Source organism: Lontra canadensis, unplaced genomic scaffold (genome assembly GCF_010015895.1).
Source record: "Lontra canadensis isolate GAN:19392208 unplaced genomic scaffold, GSC_riverotter_1.0 scaffold55, whole genome shotgun sequence".
Classification (NCBI taxonomy): Eukaryota; Metazoa; Chordata; class Mammalia; order Carnivora; family Mustelidae; genus Lontra; species Lontra canadensis.
The window spans coordinates 6,924,276-6,945,494 of NW_022631049.1; the positions used below are offsets into that span (position 1 = coordinate 6,924,276).

The 21,219-nt window shown below is 36.4% G+C and overlaps 1 protein-coding gene and 1 pseudogene across 3 annotated transcripts in view; one reads left to right on the forward strand and one right to left on the reverse strand.

Moving 5' to 3' along the window:
* The window catches only part of SLC38A6 (solute carrier family 38 member 6), a 72,417-nt gene that overhangs the window by 14,203 nt on the left and 36,995 nt on the right, over nt 1–21,219 (reverse strand). For all 3 annotated transcript variants that reach the window (XM_032875254.1, XM_032875256.1, XM_032875255.1), the window contains 6 exons: nt 14,822–14,904; nt 14,292–14,350; nt 6,818–6,883; nt 6,530–6,583; nt 4,807–4,886; nt 4,046–4,146 (listed from right to left, as the gene is read on the reverse strand). In XM_032875254.1, coding sequence (XP_032731145.1) covers nt 4,046–4,146; nt 4,807–4,886; nt 6,530–6,583; nt 6,818–6,883; nt 14,292–14,350; nt 14,822–14,904 — 443 coding nt within the window. The remainder of the gene's footprint in view (nt 1–4,045; nt 4,147–4,806; nt 4,887–6,529; nt 6,584–6,817; nt 6,884–14,291; nt 14,351–14,821; nt 14,905–21,219) is intronic.
* Nucleotides 7,061–10,152, forward strand: LOC116878135 (annotated as a pseudogene).

The following is a 21,219-nucleotide window of genomic DNA, read 5'->3' on the forward strand; positions in this document are numbered from 1 at the left end:
TGGGTTCTTGTTTCCAAATCTGAGATATTTGTGAGCCTTTGGAAAAACACGGCAAACTTTTATTTCCACTTTCTGAATCATGAAAATGAGCTATTAACACATATTGCTTAACAATTTTGTAGACTTTTAAAACGGTCTGGTTATGATGTAACATTTGGGCATTGGCCTGGCTCCCCAGAGGAACACTTCTTCTCCCTCAACTTATAATACCTTAACATCCATAAAGAGCCAGTATTATTAATCTAGGTACGTATAGGCCCCTGTAGTCTGACAAAATTGAGATATTAACCAAGCCCTGGAAGCATGGGATAAAAGGATCCCAAGCAGCTCCAGAAGCCTGAAGAACTAGATTTATTATAAATTCAAAATATCTGTTACATATCCACTTTTTACTTTCCCAGGTCTGAGACAGTCAATTCTGTGCTCTTAGCTGAGCCTTAACATATGTAAGGGATAGAGTACAACACACTTCCCTGAATTCAGATAAATCTCTATAAATCTCAGTAAGGATCTGACGGTGATCTCTGCAAGTTAAGTATGCCATTAAGTCAGGAGGCTGTCCTGTGTAATACACATTGTCAAACCATATGAAGTTCATAAAGATTACCAGAGAGTAGCAGAAAGATCACTGGATTCGTATTCAGGAGACATGCTACTAAGTGTGTGACTGACAGGTCACTTCACTATTTTGGGCTTCAGCTGCTCATTTACGAAATGAGTTGGAAGGCCTCAACTTATGACTACTAGCCCTTTTGATAATTGTTCAACCAACAATTTTTTTCCATAAGACCGACAGCTACTGGTATCTCGATAGAAATATACCATAAAAGATGCTCCTCAAATATAATTGACCCCCCAAGAGCTAATGTAAACAGCAAAATCAGTATCTGAATCCTATAAAATTTTTAAAAAAGATTTTATTTATTTATTTATTTGAGAGAGAGAGAGAGAGCGAGCAAGCACGCAAGAGAGCACAAGCAGGGGGAGCAGCAGAGGGAGAGGGAGAAGCAGGCTTCCTGCTCAGCAGCCTGCTGACCAGGGAGACTGATGCGGAACTCGTTCCCAGGATTCTGAGATCATGACCTGAGCTGAAAGCAGACGTTTAACTGACTGAGCCACCCAGGCACCCTATCTGAATCTTTGTGTGTCTCTGGAGAATAATTACTTTTATATCATTCTTTTTAATCTATCTATCACCTACCTATGTGTTCACGTAACAACAGGTGGGTAGGTATACAGACAGGCAGGTAGGTATGTAGGTAGGCAGGTAGGTAGGCAGATAAAGATACACAGATATGCCTGGAGCTTAAGTGAGCCAGGCTCTTCCAAAAGCTCACTAACCAAAACTTGTTATGAAATGAAGGAATGATGAAGGGATGAAGGAAATCTGGGTTCTACAGTGTAATTCCCTAAGAGTCAGAACTGGATTCAAATCGCAGCTCGTTAATTCATTAGCTGCAGGTATCTGGCCAGCCGAACCACTTACCCCATGTGAACCTGTACTGTGTAGAGCTCTAAGGGTTCAATTAAGCAATGTATACAAAATACTGGGCACTCATGGATAAATTTTAGCTCAATAAATGTATTAGTGGCCATCCTTTCTCTACTTTCCCTTCAGTCTAAGCTTTCTTGTAATTTAGTAAAGCATCTCATGGTCATTTACATAACTATTCCTCACGAATCCTAGAGAATGGCCGGCCATTTGTGGCTTCTTCCAGAAAGCTACTTATCCATGAGGAGGAGGAGGTCTATTTTTTGGATTTTTTTCTCAATGTCAAAGATCTCTAAATAGAAGAGTATTTGTGCCAGGTGACAGTTTTACCTTAGAAAAATATACAGCTATTCTGTTATATTAAGTTTCTGCTGAACCCCAACAGGGAACCTGCTACAATATCCTACTGACATAGAAAAGTATTACTGAGCTCACGTATGTGCAAAAGTTTACAAATCCAACAACCAAAACTAGAGCTTATGTAGTTCAAGAGTCCTGTTTCATCAGCAATGATCAAAAAAGCTTAACCATTTGCCTTAAATTTCTTTGTAGTTTATCCAGCAGGGTACCATAGTCATGCTGAAAATAATGCTTTTCCTGATGGTGTACACAGAGCTCTACTATACTCCTTTTATCTACATTAGTATAAAAAGCAAGAGCAGATTTAAATTAATGAATAGCTTTTATTACCATTAAAATAGCACAGAGATAATAAGAAAGGGACTACACAGCAATTACAATTTTCTCATATGCTGAGAACTCCAGACCATACTTAAACATAGTACTGTAGACTTACCATATTTAACTTAAATTCCATTAAAGATAGTGAGAAGTAAAGGTCTGAAAAACTCAACACCTGAAATTATAAAATAACTACAATACTAATGATAGTAACAGTAGTAACCACCAGTAGTAGCTCTTCTTTGTGGAAGACTGCTATGTGCCAGATACTGTATCAGGCATGTTTAACTCACTTCCTCCTCAATACAACTCTACATAATTATCCCTGTCACAGATTAGGAGATGAAGAGATTACAAGGTGAGCTTCCTGTTCAAGGTCACATTAGCTAGTTAGAGCAGACTAGTTTTCTGTACCACATTTGTTGGATTTCAAAATCATACTCTTTCCAATGGGATTAGGAAAGGCAGCTGGTTTAGTAAAGGTAGCTGTGGAAATAAACATTGTCCAAAAACTTGTCAGACTTGGAAAAACTCTGGGAGAGAAGCAAAGTGCCATTAAGAGTAATCATGGCTGTTTAACACCTGCAGCACAGGCACAAGGGTATCAACCATGAAATAAATCAGTCATAACAGCTAAGTATCACCAGAGCTATAATAGCCATTTACGTGGAGAGTTGTATAAAAGCACTCAGAAGCTGAAAAATGTAATCAAAATTGACAAACTGTGTGCAATCTGTTATAAGGGCTTTGTTTGCAAATTAAATGTTTGCAAATTAAAGAGCCTACAACATTTTCCTTGTTCTAGACTTCTAAGTTTTACTTTTTCTTAAGGTTCTTTTTGGACAGGAAAAAAACCACATACCAAGCAGGCAATTTTCCAAAAATAAATAAAAATTTACTGTTATTGTAAGAATTTAAAAGAATCCTTTACAGAATTTATGGGAAAAGATCATGGTGCATCATGGAATGCACAGTGTCAAATTGTGTGAAGCAAGTCTGAAGGCATACAACCATAACCTAAGCGTACAACCATAACCAAGTGTAAACCCTTTCCTAAGTTGTTCTTCTGCAATTAAAATGATTGATTCGGGGCGCCTGGGTGGCTCAGTGGGTTAAGCCGCTGCCTTCGGCTCAGGTCATGATCTCGGGGTCCTGGGATCGAGTCCCGCATCGGGCTCTCTGCTCCGCAGGGAGCCTGCTTCCCTCTCTCTCTCTCTCTGCCTGCCTCTCTGTCTACTTGTGATCTCTGTCTGTCAAATCAATAAATAAAAATCTTAAAATAAAATAAAATAAAATGATTGATTCTCCCTACCTCCCAAACTGAACTGCAGTCTAACATACTGAATTCTCAAATTAAAAAATAAAATCATTATTGCACATTTATTTCTTGTGGAAAGACAGCAATATCCCTAAGCTTTACTTAGGTGTTTAAGAAAATTTTCATATGACGTTATTAATAATTTTTTTAAAAGATTTTATTTATTTATTTGACAGATAGAGACACAGCGAGAGAGGTAACACAAGCAGGGAGCGGCAGAGGGAGAGGGAGAAGTAGGCTTCCCGCTGAGCATGCAGCCCGATGCAGGGCTTGATCCCAGGATCCTGGGATCGTGACCTGAGCTAAAGGCAGACGCTTAAATGAATGAGTCACCCAGGTGCCCCTGAAGTTATTAATCTTGAACTTGATCCACATGTATTAAAAGGAAGAAAATCAGTTTTTTTAAAGCCCATAAAGCTACTATAGTACTGCACTGAATTTTAGCAGCCTAAACAAATTAACTTACTAATGAAAGGCAGAAACAAAGTCTTTCAGGTGTGACATCAACTATAGAATGATTTCTTTTGTCATTGGTAATTAAATAATATACTTACCATAAAAAGTGAGGTACCCAAAGAGTGCAGATACAAAATAAATGAGAAAACTTAAAATAATTGCTGTATGGGTTACATTTTGCATTCTTTTCTTTGAAGGGCTAAAAGACAAAAATGGCAAAAGTAGAAACTATGATCTGAATTATATCTAAAGAAACAAATATCTCCCAAGCTAGTTGTCAAGAGGATTCCTTAATTGCCCAAGACTTACTTTATTAATAACTATATATCAGAATTTCTGATTTGAAATTACTACACAAAGATTATGCTTCCAGGAAACATTCTCAAGTTGGACGGAAATAACTCTCAATTGTTTTTATTTTATTTTTTTTGTGTCTGTAGATATTTATTTTTTTCCCAACTTCAGGGTATTTTTATTAATAATATTAATAGGGATCACATTAAATTTATATATTAACTCAGAGAGCATTTGCAACTTTAGCATATTGAATTGTTCTTTTTTTACTTTTTTTTTAAATTATGTTCAATAAGCCAGCATATCATTTGTTTTGTTTTAAACTAACACTTAGGGGCACCCGGCTGGCTCAGTTTGTAGGGCATGTTTCAGAGTTGTGAGTTCAAGCCCCACACTGGGTGCAGAATTTACTTAAAGACAAAATCTTCAAAACAAATAAATAAACTAACACTTAGAATCCAGTGATGGGAAAGAATGATTCATAAAGGAGAATGTTATTAGATCTGAAAGACTAAGTAAAAAGAAGTTCTTAATATACTTAAAATATTTCAGGATCCTATGGTACCTTTGAAGTTCACAGTATATTGGCAATATGGAGGTATGGCAGAGAAATGAAAAAGCCATGGTAGGTATGGCATAAACACTCTGGAAAAGAATTTTAAAAGATGAAATCATTAAATGCTGTTCTAGTGAAGCCACTACTTCAACTGATCATAAACTCAGGTCCAAAAAAAAAAAAAAATCAATTTGGTCAAATTTATTTCAGCTTGCACAAATCATCTCTTTATAAAATAAGGTGTTTTGTTTTGTTTTTAAAGAGAGACACAAGTATGGTCACCAACAAATGTTTTGCTTGATTGTTTAGACCTCCTGTCCTAGCCGGAGTATTTCTTGGCTGGCTTCTATAGCATGTTCAGGGTACCACCAACTGAATCTAAGGGAATACCGAAAATACTAATCACATCTTAGCATTTTTAACTAGGATCTGTTTCAATGGGAATGAATATGATATATTCTAGACTGACAAATTCTTAAAGATCCACTGAAATACACAAACATAAGTGTTTTCTTAATTAAAATACTTAAGAGCCAGAGGAAGTTATAAAGCAAACAAAAGTTATCATCTAAGTGAAAATACTGTCTTTATATAATGAATGGTGATGATTTACTGTCTCTTTTTTACCATAAAAAGATTTCCCTCTAACAACTTTAGGCTCTTCGACAAAAACTCCAGATGAGTAAAGACCTGTCTTGGGATATAATGCCTCCTAAAATATCTGAAGGGAGCTGCGAAGGAAAGCTGTAGCATTTCCTGAGGCTGTATTAGGGGAATGAGAATTTAATTCTCAATTTCTTTTAAATATATTGCTCAATGTCCTGGCTTGTCAATTACTCTACAGAGATCTTTAAGGCAGATAGCCTTTACCATGTAAAGGACGTAGTAATCTCCCTTATGGAGCCAGAGAGACATTTCTTATTGAAAAACTGGGGATAAAAAAGGAAAATTCTTCATGGAGGACTTAGCACACTAACATGCTACACTAATTGAGTTGTGCAAGAGTGGAGGGGATTCTAGTATCTGGGACTTAGATTTCAACAGAAGCAAAAAATGTAGAAGTTTCGGAAGAAACTGGTGGCAACGGGAAGACTTTGGGCTCTTCTGGAATAGTAAAGTAGACATCCATCCATATCATAGCTCCTGTCTCCTCTGCCAGTGCTCAGGGGCTCTTACAGACACTTCCAGGATCCTGGTTCCCAGAGATGGCAAGGAGACTTGGTCTTCTAGTCTCTACTCCAAGCATCATAAATTTCAACTTTGGAATGTCAGCCAGAAGATACATTGGCAACACTCACTTGCTGATCCAATGATGAGGCTGTTTAGCTACAGACCGAGGTTCTACTCACCAGGGAGGAGTTTTTGATATAATTGGCTATTTAGCTTTACAAGTCCAGAGGGCAACAGGAAGTCTGTATCCACAGAGGACCTTATTGGCCAGACCAGACATTTGGTAAATCTGTTCTTTTAGGCAGTGGCCCATTTAAAACAAGCTCCATTTAAAGGCATGCCAAAAAAAAAAAAAAAAAAAAAAAAAAAAAAGGTGGCTGTTTCATAATGGGCCACCCTGTGTTAAATAATATTATTCTTCTGGTAGGCAACCCTATACTTAACACTTTCATGAAAATTAATTAGTTACAGGTACAAAGACCTAAGAGACCCTGTTATACAAATCTCTTAAAACTTGAAATGTGAAAAATCAACCAAAAGTATCTGTTAATAACTTACACACCTCTTTGGAGAAATGAAAGAGCCTTGGTTTACAATCATCTGTAGCATTTGAAATCTGTTTAAGAGAATTGAGGGGAAAAAGAGAAACCAGCAGTCATTAAAAGTCAGAATACATCAACAAAAATGATGTATTTATTATTAGTAGGCTTTCAAATAAAAATATTTCAAAACAAAGTTCCAAACTGCAATATAGTCATTACTTTTTCATTAATTAGGAAAAAATTCATTATTAGTCTGATTTCTTTTTTAGCTTAAAATAAAAAGGAAGAAACAAAATAAAAACTATTACCTGGAAATATTGCTCTACATAATTTAATGGCAGAGGACAAGGAATGGACCACTTTTTAATTATTACCTGTAAAAATAAGTAGAATCCACACTCAAGATTATTTCTTATAAAATTCATGATAAGAAATTGATTTCAAACAGGTCAGCATCGTTTTGATTAAACTAATACCATACCAAATAATAGCTATTAGAAGATTCTTTGCTCATATTATTTTTTTCCAGTTAGAAAGGGTCATCCTTTAACATGGTTACCTATCGTGAGGGGAGAAGGGATGCTGTATATCTGTCTAGCAGGGTTCTCTCCCATTAAAGATGGAGAGTCTTCTCATGTCAACTTTCAAAACCCCAAAAGCATCAAGGCATTAAAAAAAAGTACAACTCAAAGTGGGAACATGATGTTTTTAGTGACAATGGTATACTATGGCTATTTGTGGACCTGGCATCAGTAGCAGATAGAGAAAAATTAACAGCAGTTTGGGAAATGGCCACAAGCAGAAAGAAGTAGGGAACTCATGCAAAGCAGGAGTTCAGGGATTTCTGATGGAGAAGTACTGCACTGCTGGCTTTTTTCAGACTTGTATTACTTTTAATAAATGTAGATAAAGCAGGCTAAGAAAAGTGCACATAGCTAGCAAGCTCTAGCTATTAAAAAGAAATTTTTAAAAAATTCAAAGAAATCCAGAGGGATGAAAATCTCTCGGGATTTTACTCTGGATTGTGGCACCACCCTCCTCGACCTACACTTGTGGTTGTGTGGACATTACCACTATTGCAGTAGTTTCAGGGCACGTAATTACTCTGCAAATATTTGCTCCAAGCTGGAACCCAGCATCCACAGGGGCAAGAGAGAATAAAGGAAGCATTTGTCCTTAGCAGGAGACCAATAAGTAAATACTAGTCCTATTGCTCTTTGGTATTTATCTAGTATTTGATTTTAACTAATTCAAACAAAATTTTATAAACTGATAAAACAAATCTAAGAAAAACATACACTTCTAGAGTTAAGTTAATGAGTGAGCTAAAGAATTACTCTTTATTAAAACCGTCACCAACTAAAAAGAAAAGGTATAAAAGGGTAAACCGAGCAAGTTGCTTGGATATTTCTAGGTAGGTCTTCAATATGAAATAAAACTAAATGGTCAACTTACCAAGAGGGAAAACAAATCAAAAGCGATAATTTCAAATCTGTTTTCTGATATGTTTTCAAAAAAGTATGAGGAGTTCCTGGTCTCTCTCTCAGTGCTACTTCAAATTCAGTGTTGCCCATCTCCCCCTTAGCAGCAGTGGTGTGGGGGTGGCAGCAGCCATGTACTGAGCACCTGTGTACCAAGGACTTTGACAAGGTCGGAATGTGAGTGAGCTCATTTATTTTATTAGCTATTATTATTACTTGGCTTGGAAATCAAAATATTTCAAAACATGCTCCAAAATACAATATAATGATTCTTTCATTCATTTTTCAATGAATTTCTAGTTAATGAAAAGGTCATTAGCAGTTGGGTTTTTTTTGTTTTTTGTTTTTTTCCTTTGGGGCTTTTCTTTTTATTTTATTTTATTTTTTTAATTTTATTTTTTATAAACATATATTTTTTTTTCCCCCAGGGGTACAGGTCTGTGAATCTCCAGGTTTACACACTTCACAGCACTCACCATAGCACATACCCTACCCAATGTCCATAACCCCCCCCCAACCCCCCTCCCCCCAGCAACCCTCAGTTTGTTTTGTGAGATTAAGAGTCACTTATGGTTTGTCTCCCTCCCAATCCCAACTTGTTTCAGCAGTTGGTTTTATATTAACATAAAATTCAGTTACTATAGCTAATTTCCCTGCAGACTCCTATCCCAAGCCCAAGCCTGCCCAGTGGGATGGTGAGATGTGCTGTTCTATAAAGTACAGTACAGAATGGGAATAGAAAGATACCCAACAACAAAGTGTGATGGGGAGGGCTTGCTCAGGTTGTAGACAGAACATAACATAAGAAGATAACTCTAAGGGTTAGAAAGGCAGAGGGAAAAATAATTCACTGGCATCAAAGGCCCTTCTTTCTAAGTTCTTCTCATCTCTCGAGGTGCAGCTCAAGTTTAATTTCCTTCTCTCCTGTCAACTGCTATGACTCTTATTCTGAAGCCAGTAAAGCAATAATTAATTATGTATTATCGACATGGTTCTCTGTTGTTTTCCAATCAATTTTTCTCATCTCCCCTACGAGACTGACAGATCCGTAAGAGCAGCGGCCACCAGTCTATCTGAAGCACTGATCGTGCCTCACTCAGTGCTCAGAACAAGCAAGGATTCTGACTATAAACCATCCACAAAGTTTTCTATTTTGATCACTGGCTCATTAAAATATTACTTAAAATACTAATCTGCATTCAAGGCAGAACTTTTGGAAAGAATGGCAATCCATTTGTTTTCTAAAATGGACCAAAAAAGGTAAGTCCATCTGGTTACTGTCATTCTGAGTCACTGCTAAAATAAAATGGATTTTAAAAATTTTAGATATTTCAGAGGGGGCAAAATTTTATGTTAAAATTTTTAGACAAAATAAGGCTCTGGGACAACAGATAAGGCTACGTTTTGGGGCCCCTGAGCGGCTCAGCTGGTTGAGCTTCAGATTCTTGATCTCAGCTCAGGTCCTGGTCTCAGGGTCATGAATTTGAGTCCCATGTTGGGCTCCACACTAGACCTGGAGCCTGCTTTAAAGAAAAAAAATTTTTTTTAAAGACTTAAGTTTTGCTTTCCATCTGGTGGCAGGCATCCGCTCCAAGGTCAGCCAAGATGGGCGTTTAAAGTACATCCAGGAGCTATGGAGGGAGAAGCAGTCTGGTGTAATGCACTTTCTTCTCAGGGTGCACTGCTGGCAGTACCCACAGCTCTGTGTGCTCTGTAGGGCGCACCCCCGCAAATTCTCCACCCAAGCCAGCTGATAAAGCACGTGGACTGGGGCCCAAGGCCAAGCAAGGTTATGTAATATATCAGATTCAACATAGTGGCCCCAAACGCCATTCCTAACAGTGAGACCTCGAGCAAGCCCGTCCCATCATGGTGCTAACCAGCTAAGGTTTCCCAAAAGCCTTCAGTGGGCTGCAGAGGAGTGAACTGGATGCCACCGTGGGTCTCTGAGAGTCCTGAATTCTTACTGGGTTGGCAAAGATTCCAGGTACAAATTCTTCGAGTTTATCCTCATTGATCCATTCCATAAAGCCATGAGAAGAAATCCTGACACCAAATCAGCCCACAAGCACCGGCTGACGCAAGGGCTGACATCTGCAGGCCACGAGAGCCGTGAGAAAGCGCCACGGATTCCAGTACCCCATGAATGGTTCTTGCCGTGAGGCACGGGGTAGACAAAATACTCTCTGCTAATATAAGTAATGTTTGTAAAATCCTTACCTAATCAACAATTTAGCTCAGTCATGGCTGATTTAAAGTGTTCTTTGTCTGTCAAAATGAGTTCTCTGTAGATTGTTTCATGAATGCATTGTCAAATTATGAAAGTTAAAATGCAATAATGTTTGAAAACTGTAAGTGATGGTGTGTCTTGTTCCTAATAAGATAAACACTTTTGTCTTTGCTTTACGTCATTAGGGAGTTTATATGCCAGTGTTTAAAATGCTGTTCAGGGGGCACCTGGGTGGCTCAGTGGGTTAAGCCTCTGCCTTTGGCCCAGGTCATGATCCCAAGGTCCTGGGATCGAGCCCCTCATCGGGCTCTCTGCTCGGCAGGGAACCTGCTTCCCCCACTCTTTCTGCCTGCCTCTCTGCCTACTTGTGATCTCCCTCTCTCTGTCAAATAAATAAATAAAATCTTAAAAAAAATAAATAAAATGCTGTTTGGTATAATAGGTGTAAAATAAATTTCGTAAAAGTGGATGGCAGAAGCTAGCCACGTCACTTGTGGGCGCATGTAATGAAACCTACAGCTTCACTGGGGTGATATAATATTCTGCCGGTTTACTCTCAAATGGTTGTTTTTAGGGGTTTGGTAAGAACAAGCTTTTTAAATTGGATTTTGCTTGGAAATGTGAAGAACATCCAAATCCCTTATCATGATCATATGCAGAATAATAAAGTTAACTAGGGCCCACATTTTTAGGTTTAATCCAATATTCCACTTAAGTAATTGTTGCTTTTCAAAGAATAGTTTTAAAGAATGCCACCATTTTTAGAAGAACTGAATAAACCTATTGTAAGAGGGTTCTCTTACAAATGAAAATAAATCCTCCTTAACCTAAGCAAAATCGCCTTGATTTCCGTAGTACCACCGAGGCTCACATAAAAGGCGGAGGCTCCTGATTCTATCCCATAACTCTGTGGGATCTATAGAATACTGAATTTCATACAAAGCAGCCAGTAATGGTATTTACACCAGTGTATATTAAAAACTAGTAGAAATTGAATATTAGGTAAATGAGAAGAATTTACCTTAAGATTTGTAAGCTAGTAACCAATGCTAGGATTGGGAAACTGGCAGCTATCAGATGAGCTTTTAAATATGAGAGTAAAAGATTAAAGTCGGCTTTGATCAGAATTCTAAAAAAAGACTAAGTTACGATTTACATTATTTGGAGAGTGTAATTTAAGAAAGTAATAGATTTCTTGACTGATTTTTTTTTAAATTTATATTAAGAATTTAAAAAATGTAATATAGATATTATATAGATTTATAAATACATATTGACAGAAACAATAAATGGAGCCATTGATACCATTCCAAAAAGTCTGGGTTGATATACACATGTATCCTTCCCTAACTACTACATATTTTTAACCTAATTATTTAGAAAATCTAAAATAAAAGTCACAATTAAAAGGAGCATTTGTTAAAAAGTGCACAGTGTCTTCACTGTCCTGTTGTAGACCAAATTTAAGCTGTGCTCACCAGTAAAAATTTGAGCAGATGGTTTGTAAAGCATTACAATAAGTACAGAATAAGGGCCTTATTTCCATATGACTGTACAGTAAGAAATCTGCATCAAATTTAAGAGTATCTGCCAGGACAGAAATGAATATTGTGAAAACTACAAAAGACATGCCATGTCAATATATTTCACATGCTTCAAACTACTGGCTATAAAAACCCAATTACTCTTACCTATGCAATGCTTGGATTGTCAATTATCTGTGAGGAAAAAACCGAGTGTTATCTAGACTGATTCTCTTTCACATCCATATGTTCATTTGCATACATAGGTCATCCCTAACCATACAGATGTTTCTCAACCATCAGTTTATGAAACTGGACTACTTGCTAGCACCATATAGGAAAATAAACTCAAAATGGATTAAAGACCTTTAATTAGGAATAAACGTGAGACCTAAAACCATAAAATTCCTACAAGAGAACATAGGTAGTAATTTCTCTGACATCAGCCATGGCAACATTTTTCTAGACATGTCTCCTAAGGCAAGGGAAATGAAAGCAAAAATAAACTATTTGGACTATGTTAAAATAAAAAGCTTTGGCACAGTGAAGGAAAAGCACCAGCACAACAAAAAGGAAACCTACTGAATGGGAAAAGATATTTGCAAATGAGATACCTGATAAAGGGTATCCAAAATACATAAAGAACATATATAACTCAATGTCAAAAAACCAATTCAATTAAAAAATGGGCAGAGGACTTGAATAGACATTTTCCCAAACAGGACATATAGATGACCAAAGGACACATGAAAAGATGTGTCTTTTTACTAATTATCAGGGAAATGCAAATCAAAACCACAACGAAATGTTACCTTATACCTAACAGAATGACTAAAATAAAAAAGACAAGAAATAACAAGTGCTGGTGAAGATTTAAAAAAATACAACCCTTGGGCACTGTTGAAGGGAATGTAAATTGGTACAGTCACTACAGAAAACAATATGGAGTTACCCCAAAATATTTAAAATAGAAATACCATATGACTCAATATTCCATTACTGGGTATTTACCCAAAGAAAACAAAAACAATAATTCAAAAAGATATATGCACCCCTATGCTTATTGTAGCACTATTTACAATAGCCAAGATATGGGAGCAACCTAAATACCCATCAATAGGCAAATAGATAAGAAAGATGGGTGTGTGTGTGTGTGTACATACAATGGAATATCACAACGCCACAAAAAAGGGTAAGGTAGTGCCATTTGCAACAACACAGATGGACCTAGAGGGTATTTTGCTAAGTGAAATAAGACTGAAAAAGACAAATACCATATGATTTCACTCACTGTGGAATCTAAAAAAAAAAAAAAAAACCAAATGAATAAAAAACAAAAAGCAGAATCAGACCTATAAAAACAGACAACAAACCGATAGTGGCCAGAGGAAAGCAGGGAAGAGGGGTGGGCAAAATGGATAAAGGAGAGTAGAAGAAACAGACTCCCGGTTATGGAATGAATAAGTCACGGAAATAAAAAGCCCAGCATAAGGAACATAGTTAATGATACTGAAATAGCATTGTACGGTGACAGATGCCAGCTATAGTCAGGGTGAGCAAAGCATAGTGTATAAACTTATCAAATCACTGTTGTACACCTGAAACTAATGTTAACACTGTGTCAACTATACTCAAAAAATAAAGTACCACTGCAAAAAAAAATCCATTTATGGTGAGAATAACTGTTGTCTCCCTTTTCAATGTGGAACTTAAAAAGTGTATGTTCATGGATGTTACCTAAACTTACTGTGGTAATCATTTTGCTATATATGTAAGTCAAGTCTTTATGCTGTACACATTTAAGCTTATACAGTGATGTATGTAAATCATATCTAAATTAATTGAAGGGGGAAAAAAGTATATGTTCAATTCATTTGCCTCTAAGATAGAAGTCAGACAATTTGAGGTGGGGAGGGCAATGATTTTTAATGCTGATAAATTCAACAAATGATTAAATGTAAACACTGTTAAGTATTTTAGTTTTAAGAGCATCCATTAAAGTATTTCTGAACACTAACACCAGGGTTCCTTCCACTTCATTTAAATGATCTAAAGTTGTTTCACCTCTGCATCCCAACAGATAGTTCAACCTAAATTAAATGCCTCCTGGATTGTTGTGACAGCTTGAAAATCTGGCTCTATAATATGATTTAACTACTGGGGTGTTGTGTTGCTCCTTTTGGTACCATTTTTCCTTGACTCCTTTTCAACAACAAAGAAGTGTTTAATCATATACACACCCAGTATTATACAGAAATAAATGGATACACACATCTACGCAAAGAATTAAACTTCATCTAAGGTTTTAACAGAGTCAGTGTGCTTTCCTTTCTAGTTAACCAAAAGAGATACTGGATTTGAAAAAATGTTCTAGCTAAGCCTCTTCAAAATAGGTACAATAATTTTGTGGAATAAAAGTGCTTTTAGTAACACAGTGAAATAAAACTCTGACAGAAAACAGAGTTAAAAGTCTTCTTTTTAGAAGACATTAACACAGTAAGTTCAATTTTAGTGAGGAGATAAGCAATATACTGTATTTTAAACTTACCACGAGAGCAAAGAACACCATAAAGAAAAATGATAAACTGCTTGTGTAGCCAAGAAAGCCTGTAAAATAAGAGTAAAATAAAAAGCAATTTATAAGGAAAGTGATCCTAACATACAGCTAAAGCTATACATCTTGGGCATGTTTTCTATTACAGTGCTTGGTATCTGGGGCTTAGGGCTGAGAATAACAACATTCCAACTATCTGTCACAGATCATTTATGCAGCTCTGTACAGCAGAACTGGAACTGGCTTACCACTAATGGTACACTATAAGGAAAGGCTGCTCTTTAATGTTCCACTGTAAAGATTTTATTTTAGTGGGGCAGACAAAATACTACTACAAACCAAGTAATAGGCTAACTAGGCAAGACTGAAGGCTGAACAACCTACAATAAGTCCAAGTTCAGAATTATTCACCGTTACCACCCTTCTGCTAAAAATGTGGTACTGTGAAATTTAAAAGCCCCTTAATGTTATCTTCTTTCTTCCTTCTTTCCAAACAAAAACTCTCTTCTTCTCTAAAGACTTACCTATTTTAGGAAGAAGCGCAAGAGGGAACACAATGCCAACACAAATGATTATTAGTAGTGTTTGCCCATCAAGATACCAAGACCTAGTAGAAAAAAAAATAGTCCTATCTTAGGCACAGGAATCCAGTGCTTGTGTTTACACACACACACACACAGTTATAGCCATTACAACCACCCATTAGGAAAAGCCTACTTCCTTTCATTAGAATATGTTCTTGAGAAATCCTATTATTCTTATTAATGAATTTATATTTAAAAAGGTATCAAAACAATGAGATGTCATTTTTCAACTACCAAATTAGCAAATATTTAAAAGTAAGATAATAGTCAGTGTCGGTGAGGAGTGACAAGGTGTACACAAACTGGTGAATGTAGGGGTTCCTGGATGGTTCAGTCAGTTGAATCTGGCTGTTGTTTTTGGCTCCTCATGATCTCAGAGTCCTGAGATTGACCCCAGGGTCAGCTTCTGTGCTCAGTGGGGAATCTGCTTGAGGATTCTCTCCCTCTTCCTCTGCCCCTCCCCCATGCTCAAGTGCACACACACTCTTTCCCTAAAATAAATAAATAAGTCTTTAAAACTGGTGAAGGTAAAAACTGTGTATATTACCTTTCTGGAAAACAATTCGGCAAAAGATATTGAAAATTTTCAAATATTTAATACTTATAAAAGATTATTAAAAATAAACAATCAGGAATGCCTGGGTGGCTTAGTCAGTTAAGTGCCTGACTCTTAATTTTGGCTCAGGTCATGATCTCAGGGTCATGAAATGGAGCCTCCAGATGGCTCTGTGCTGGGTATGGAGTTTGCTTAGATTCTCCCCCATCTCCCTCTGCCTGCCCCCACTCCTCCCTGCTCATATGTACCCTCTCTCTCTCTCAAAAAATAAATGAATAAATAATCAGTTGGGGTGCCTGGGAGGCTCAGGCGGTTAAGTGTCTGTCTGACTCTTGATTTCAGAATTTCAGCCCAGGTCTTGATCTCAGGGTCATGAGTTAAAGCCCTGCACTGGGCTCCATGCCAGGTGTGGAGCCTACTTAAAAAGTAAGTAAATAAATAAATAAACAAACAAACAAACAATCAACAATAAGAACAAAAATATTTGTAAAAAGATGGTTACTGAAAACAGTTAAAATACTGAAAATTGGAAACAAATATCTAAGACCACAACAATTTTAAAACAAATTATGGGACTACGGGACAAGCATAAAAAAGAAAATTCTACACATATAATAATATAATGAATAATATAACAATATATTGATATGAAAACATCCTAAATATACATAGCATGATTAGCAATTTTGAGGAAAAGCATAGATTAAAAATGGAAAAGTATAGATTAAAAATGGAACTGCAACATCTTGATAGCCATCATCTTTTGGTGGCATTATGATGGGTAACTTTTCTTCTTCACAGTTTCTATATTTTTCAAGTTTTCTAGAAAGAGCATGAATTACCAGTAAAAAAATATTACATTTTTCATATAAAGACATGAGAATATTAAATGAAAAAAAAGGTAGCTTAAAAGTATGATGATGTATTTGATTACTAAAAAAAACCTGAATGAACATTAACAAAAAAGTCAGAAGGATATTCTTAAAATACCAGGAGGAGACATTTCTGTGTGGTAGCAATATGAGCAATTTTTATTTTTTCCTTGTTTGCATATAGATGGTTTCAATTTTCCAATATAAAATACATGTGTGGAAATTTTTAAAAAGTTAGAGTTAATTCCTCAAGAATTTAATAGTAAAAACCTCACTTTAGTATGTAAAGGACAAACAATTCATGAAAGAAGTATAACTAGTAAATACACATGAAGAAAAATCCAATCTCTGGTGCTAATTAAAGAAATAAATATGAAGCTGTTGAAATTAAACTAGTAAAATTATTCAAAAAGTAATATTCAAGGATGTGGCACAACTGGTCCTTCAGGCATTGCTAGTGATCTTGTCAATTAGTACTACTTCTGGGAAAACAATGACATTACGTAGCAAATGCAATAAAAACATGGTACTCTAAGAAAATAATCTATAATATAAAGAATTCTATGTGCATGAAGCTATGAATACAACATTACTATAACATTAAGAAGCTGGAGGGAAGTCCTATATATTTAGCGACAGAAAATATTAGGCCAATAAAAGCATATTCAGTGGAATGCTATGCAGCTAGATAAAAAGACAATTTAGTAAAATGGAAAATACTAACAATGAAAATATAAAATATATGATTATTAACTATGTTTTAAAAAGCTTTTTGAGAAAAACTAAAAGGATAAAACAGTGATTAGGTAAGAGATGTTATTATGTCTGATTTTTATTTGCTTTCTTTTCTGAATTTTCTATAATCATCTTTTCACTGAAACATACACATATACACACATGCAGAGTAGTAACCAAGTATAGTTAATGTCAATATGGCAGCTGGAGCATCAAAGACAACAGGGATTTTTTTTTCCCAAATCATTTGGCAGGGTGCCTGGGTGACTCAGTGGGTTAAAGCCTCTGCCTTCAGCTCAGGTCATGATCCCAGGGTCCTGGGATCGAGCCCCACATCAGGCTCTCTGCTTGGTAGGGAGCCTGCTTCCCCATCTCTCTCTCTGCCTGCCTCTCTGCCTACCTGTGATCTCTCTATCAAATAAATAAATGAAATCAGGGTCAAATCATTTGGCAGATACTCTCAGAATTCCCAGCTGGTGAAAATGCATCCTCTTTTTCTACCAAGTAGCTAAAGTCACCCACTGACATGTTAAGTTAAGAAAACGGATACACTCCTGGAAACAGATAATATATCAAAATCATGAGAAATAAAAAATATGAACAGAGCGATAATGAGTAAAGAAAATGAATCAGTGTCAAGAACTTCCCAACAAAGAAAACCCCAGGACCAGATAGTTTTACTGGTGAATTCTACCAATTATTTAAAGAAGAATTCATGCCAATTTTCAAACTCTTCTAAAAAACTGAAGAGAGGGGAATACTCCCAAACTCATTTGACAAGGGCAGCATACTCTTATACGAAAGCCAGATAAGGACACTACAAAAAAAAGAGAACTACACATCAATATCCCTGATGAATACAGATGCACAAATTCTCAACAAAATATTAGCAAAATGAAAACAATGGCACATTAAAAACATCATACACGATGATTAAGTTGAATTTATCCCTGGAATGCAAGGGTGGCTGAACATATGAAATCAATAAATATGATACAGCATATTAACAGGATGAAAGATAAAAATCATACGATCATCTCAACAGACGCAGAAAAAGCATTTGATGAAATACAACAAACCTTTTATAATAAAAGCCTTCAACAAATTGGGTAGAGAAGGAATATACCTCAATATAATAAAGGCCATATACAACAAACCTACAGCTAACATCATATTCAAGAGTGAAAGGTTGAAAGCTTTTTCTCTAAGATCAGGAACAACAGGGTGCCCACTCTCACCACTCTTATTAAACATAGTACTGGGAATCCTAGCTAGAATAAATCAGGCAAGATAAAAAAATAAAAAAATAAAAAATAAAAGGCATCCAAACTGGAAAGGAAATAGTAACTCTGTATTTGCAGATCATATGATCTTATAGGGAGACTATCCTAAAGACTCAACCAAAATGGCTGTTAGAACTAAAGGACACATTCAGTAAAGTTGCAGTTAACAAAATCAACATACGGAAATCAGTTACATTTCTATACACTAACAACAAAATATCTGAAAAAGAAATAAAATAATCCCATTATAACAGCATCAAAAAAATTAAAATATGTAGGAATAAATTTAACCTGATGATGAGTACACTGAAAACTACAAGATAGGACTCCAATGACAGAATTTGAAGAAGAAACAAACGGAAAGATAACCTGTCTATGTTCATGGATAGGAAAAATTCATTTGTTAAAATGTCCATGCTACCCAAAGCCACCTATAGATTTAATGCAATCCCTATCAAGATTTGAGTGACACTTTTTACAGAAATAGAACAATCCTAAAATTTGTATGGAACCACAAAAGATCCCACAGAGCCAAAGCAATCCTGAGAGGGAAAACAAAACATCATACTTCCTGATCTCAGACTGTACTACAAAGCTGCTGTAGTTATCAAAGCAGTATAGTACTGGCATAAAATAGACACATAGGCCAATGGAACGAATAAAGAGCTCAGAAATAACTCTGTGCCCATATACAGCCAAACTGATACTGACAAGGGAGCCAAGAGCGCTCAATGGGGGGAAAAGTGTCTTCAATGAACAGTGTTAGGAAAACCAGGTAAACACATACAAAAAAATGAAATTGGTCTCCTTTCTTATACCACTCACAAAAATCAACTTGGAGGGGATTAAACAGATTAAAGACTTAAATGTAGCACCTGAAACCATAAAACATGAAAACATAGGGGGAAAGCTCCTTGACAACAGCCCTGGCAATAATTTTTTGGATATGATACCAAAAGCACAAGCAACAAAAGTAAAAATAAGTAGGGTTACAGCAAACATGCAAAAAGCTTTTGCACAGCAAAACAAACAATAAACAAAGTGAAGAGGCAATCTATGGAATGAAAGAAAATATTTGCAAACCATATAACTGATAGGTGGTTAATCCAATTGAAAAATGCACAGAGGAAAACAACGGCCATTTTTCCAAAGAAGACATACAAATGGCCAACAAGTACATGAAAAGATGCTCAACATCACTAATCATCACAAAATACAAATTAAAACCACAGTGAGAGACCACCTCACACTTGTTAGCATGGGTATCAAAAAGAAAAGCAATAACAAGTGTTGGTGAGGAAGTGGAGATAAAGCAATCCTTGTGCACGGTCAGTGAGAAGGTGAACTGGTTCAGCCACTATGGAAAATAGTATGGAGGTTCCTAAAAAAATTAAAAATAGGGGCATCTGGGTGGCTCAGTCGGTTGAGCACCTGGCTCTTGATTTCAGCTCAGGTCATGATCTCAGGGTCTTCGGATGGAGCCTAGCAAGCAGGAGCGCTCAGCCAGGAATCTGCTTGTCGATTTCTCTCCCTCTCCCTACCTCCCCCCTCGTGTACATGCATGTGATTGCACTCACTCTCTTAAATAAATAAATAAATAAATACATCTTTTTAAAAAATTAAGTGATCCTGCAATGCCACTTCTGAGTGATATATCCAAGGGAAATGAAAACAGGATATTGAAAAGATATCTGCATTTCCATATTTATTGCAGCATTATTCACAGTAGGTAAGATATGGAAACAACCTAAGTGTTTGTCAATGGATGAATGAATAAAGATGTGGAGGTGTGTATGTATGCATTTATTTTTAAATACCATATATATATAATATATGTGAAATAAATGGAATATTATTCAGCCATGAGAAAGAAGGAAATCTTGCCATTTGTGACAGCATGGTTGGATTATGAGGGTGTTATGCTAAGTGACAGAAGTCAGGCAGAAAGACATCATTACTGTTTATCACTTACATGTAGAATCAGAAAAAGCCAACCTCGTGGAGACAGAGTAGAATGGTGGTTACCAGTAGGACTGGGGGTAGAGGAGCCAAGGGAACTGCAATGTTGGTCAAATGGTACAAACTTGCAGTTATGGGATGAGTAAATTCTGGGGATTGTGATTGTAGTTAACAATAATAATATACCTGAAAGTTGCTAAGAGAGTAGATCTTAAATATAACAGTGATGGTGGGGTTAGCTAACACTACTGTGGTAATCATCCTGTAATACAAAAGTGTATCAAAATGTTGTACACCTTAAATTTATACAATGTTAAATGTTAATTATATTTCAATTTAAAAAGAATGAAAGAAAAGGTTTTCCCCCTACATGGGATTCAGCCCCTGTCTTCTAACATGGACTTCATGATTCACTGTGTCTCGTTTATTCCTGGTTTCAGAGGAAATCCTTTGTAATGTATCTTTAGTGGGTATTGGTGGGTGCCAACAACTTCCTTTTAAACGAACAAAAGAGGGAGCAGCAGCAGAAATAGCACCACGATCACAACTTTCCCTTTTTCACTCTAATCCATGTCTTTAGGAAATGCCTGTGTCAGATCCTAAAACCTGTGCACAAGTATCGCTAGTACTCACAGACCAGAAGCTGCGCTCCCTGCATTTACATGAGCCTCTCAATCCCTGTATGGAGGAGGACCTACGGGCACAGATATTAAGAATACAAAATGATACTGCGCATGTTCATCTTCTAGTCACTCTTGAGTAAGTATCAAAATGGGAACCTCAAAACATCCCTCATTGAGGAACACTTTGCAACTAAATTTCTGGAGCTGGCAAAAAGCCCAGGGCTCTACCCTTAAAATCTTCTTCCTTCAGGGACCCAATATCAGAGCCAGACAACTGCAGTGTCAGGAGGAAAAAGACCCAATGGAGCAG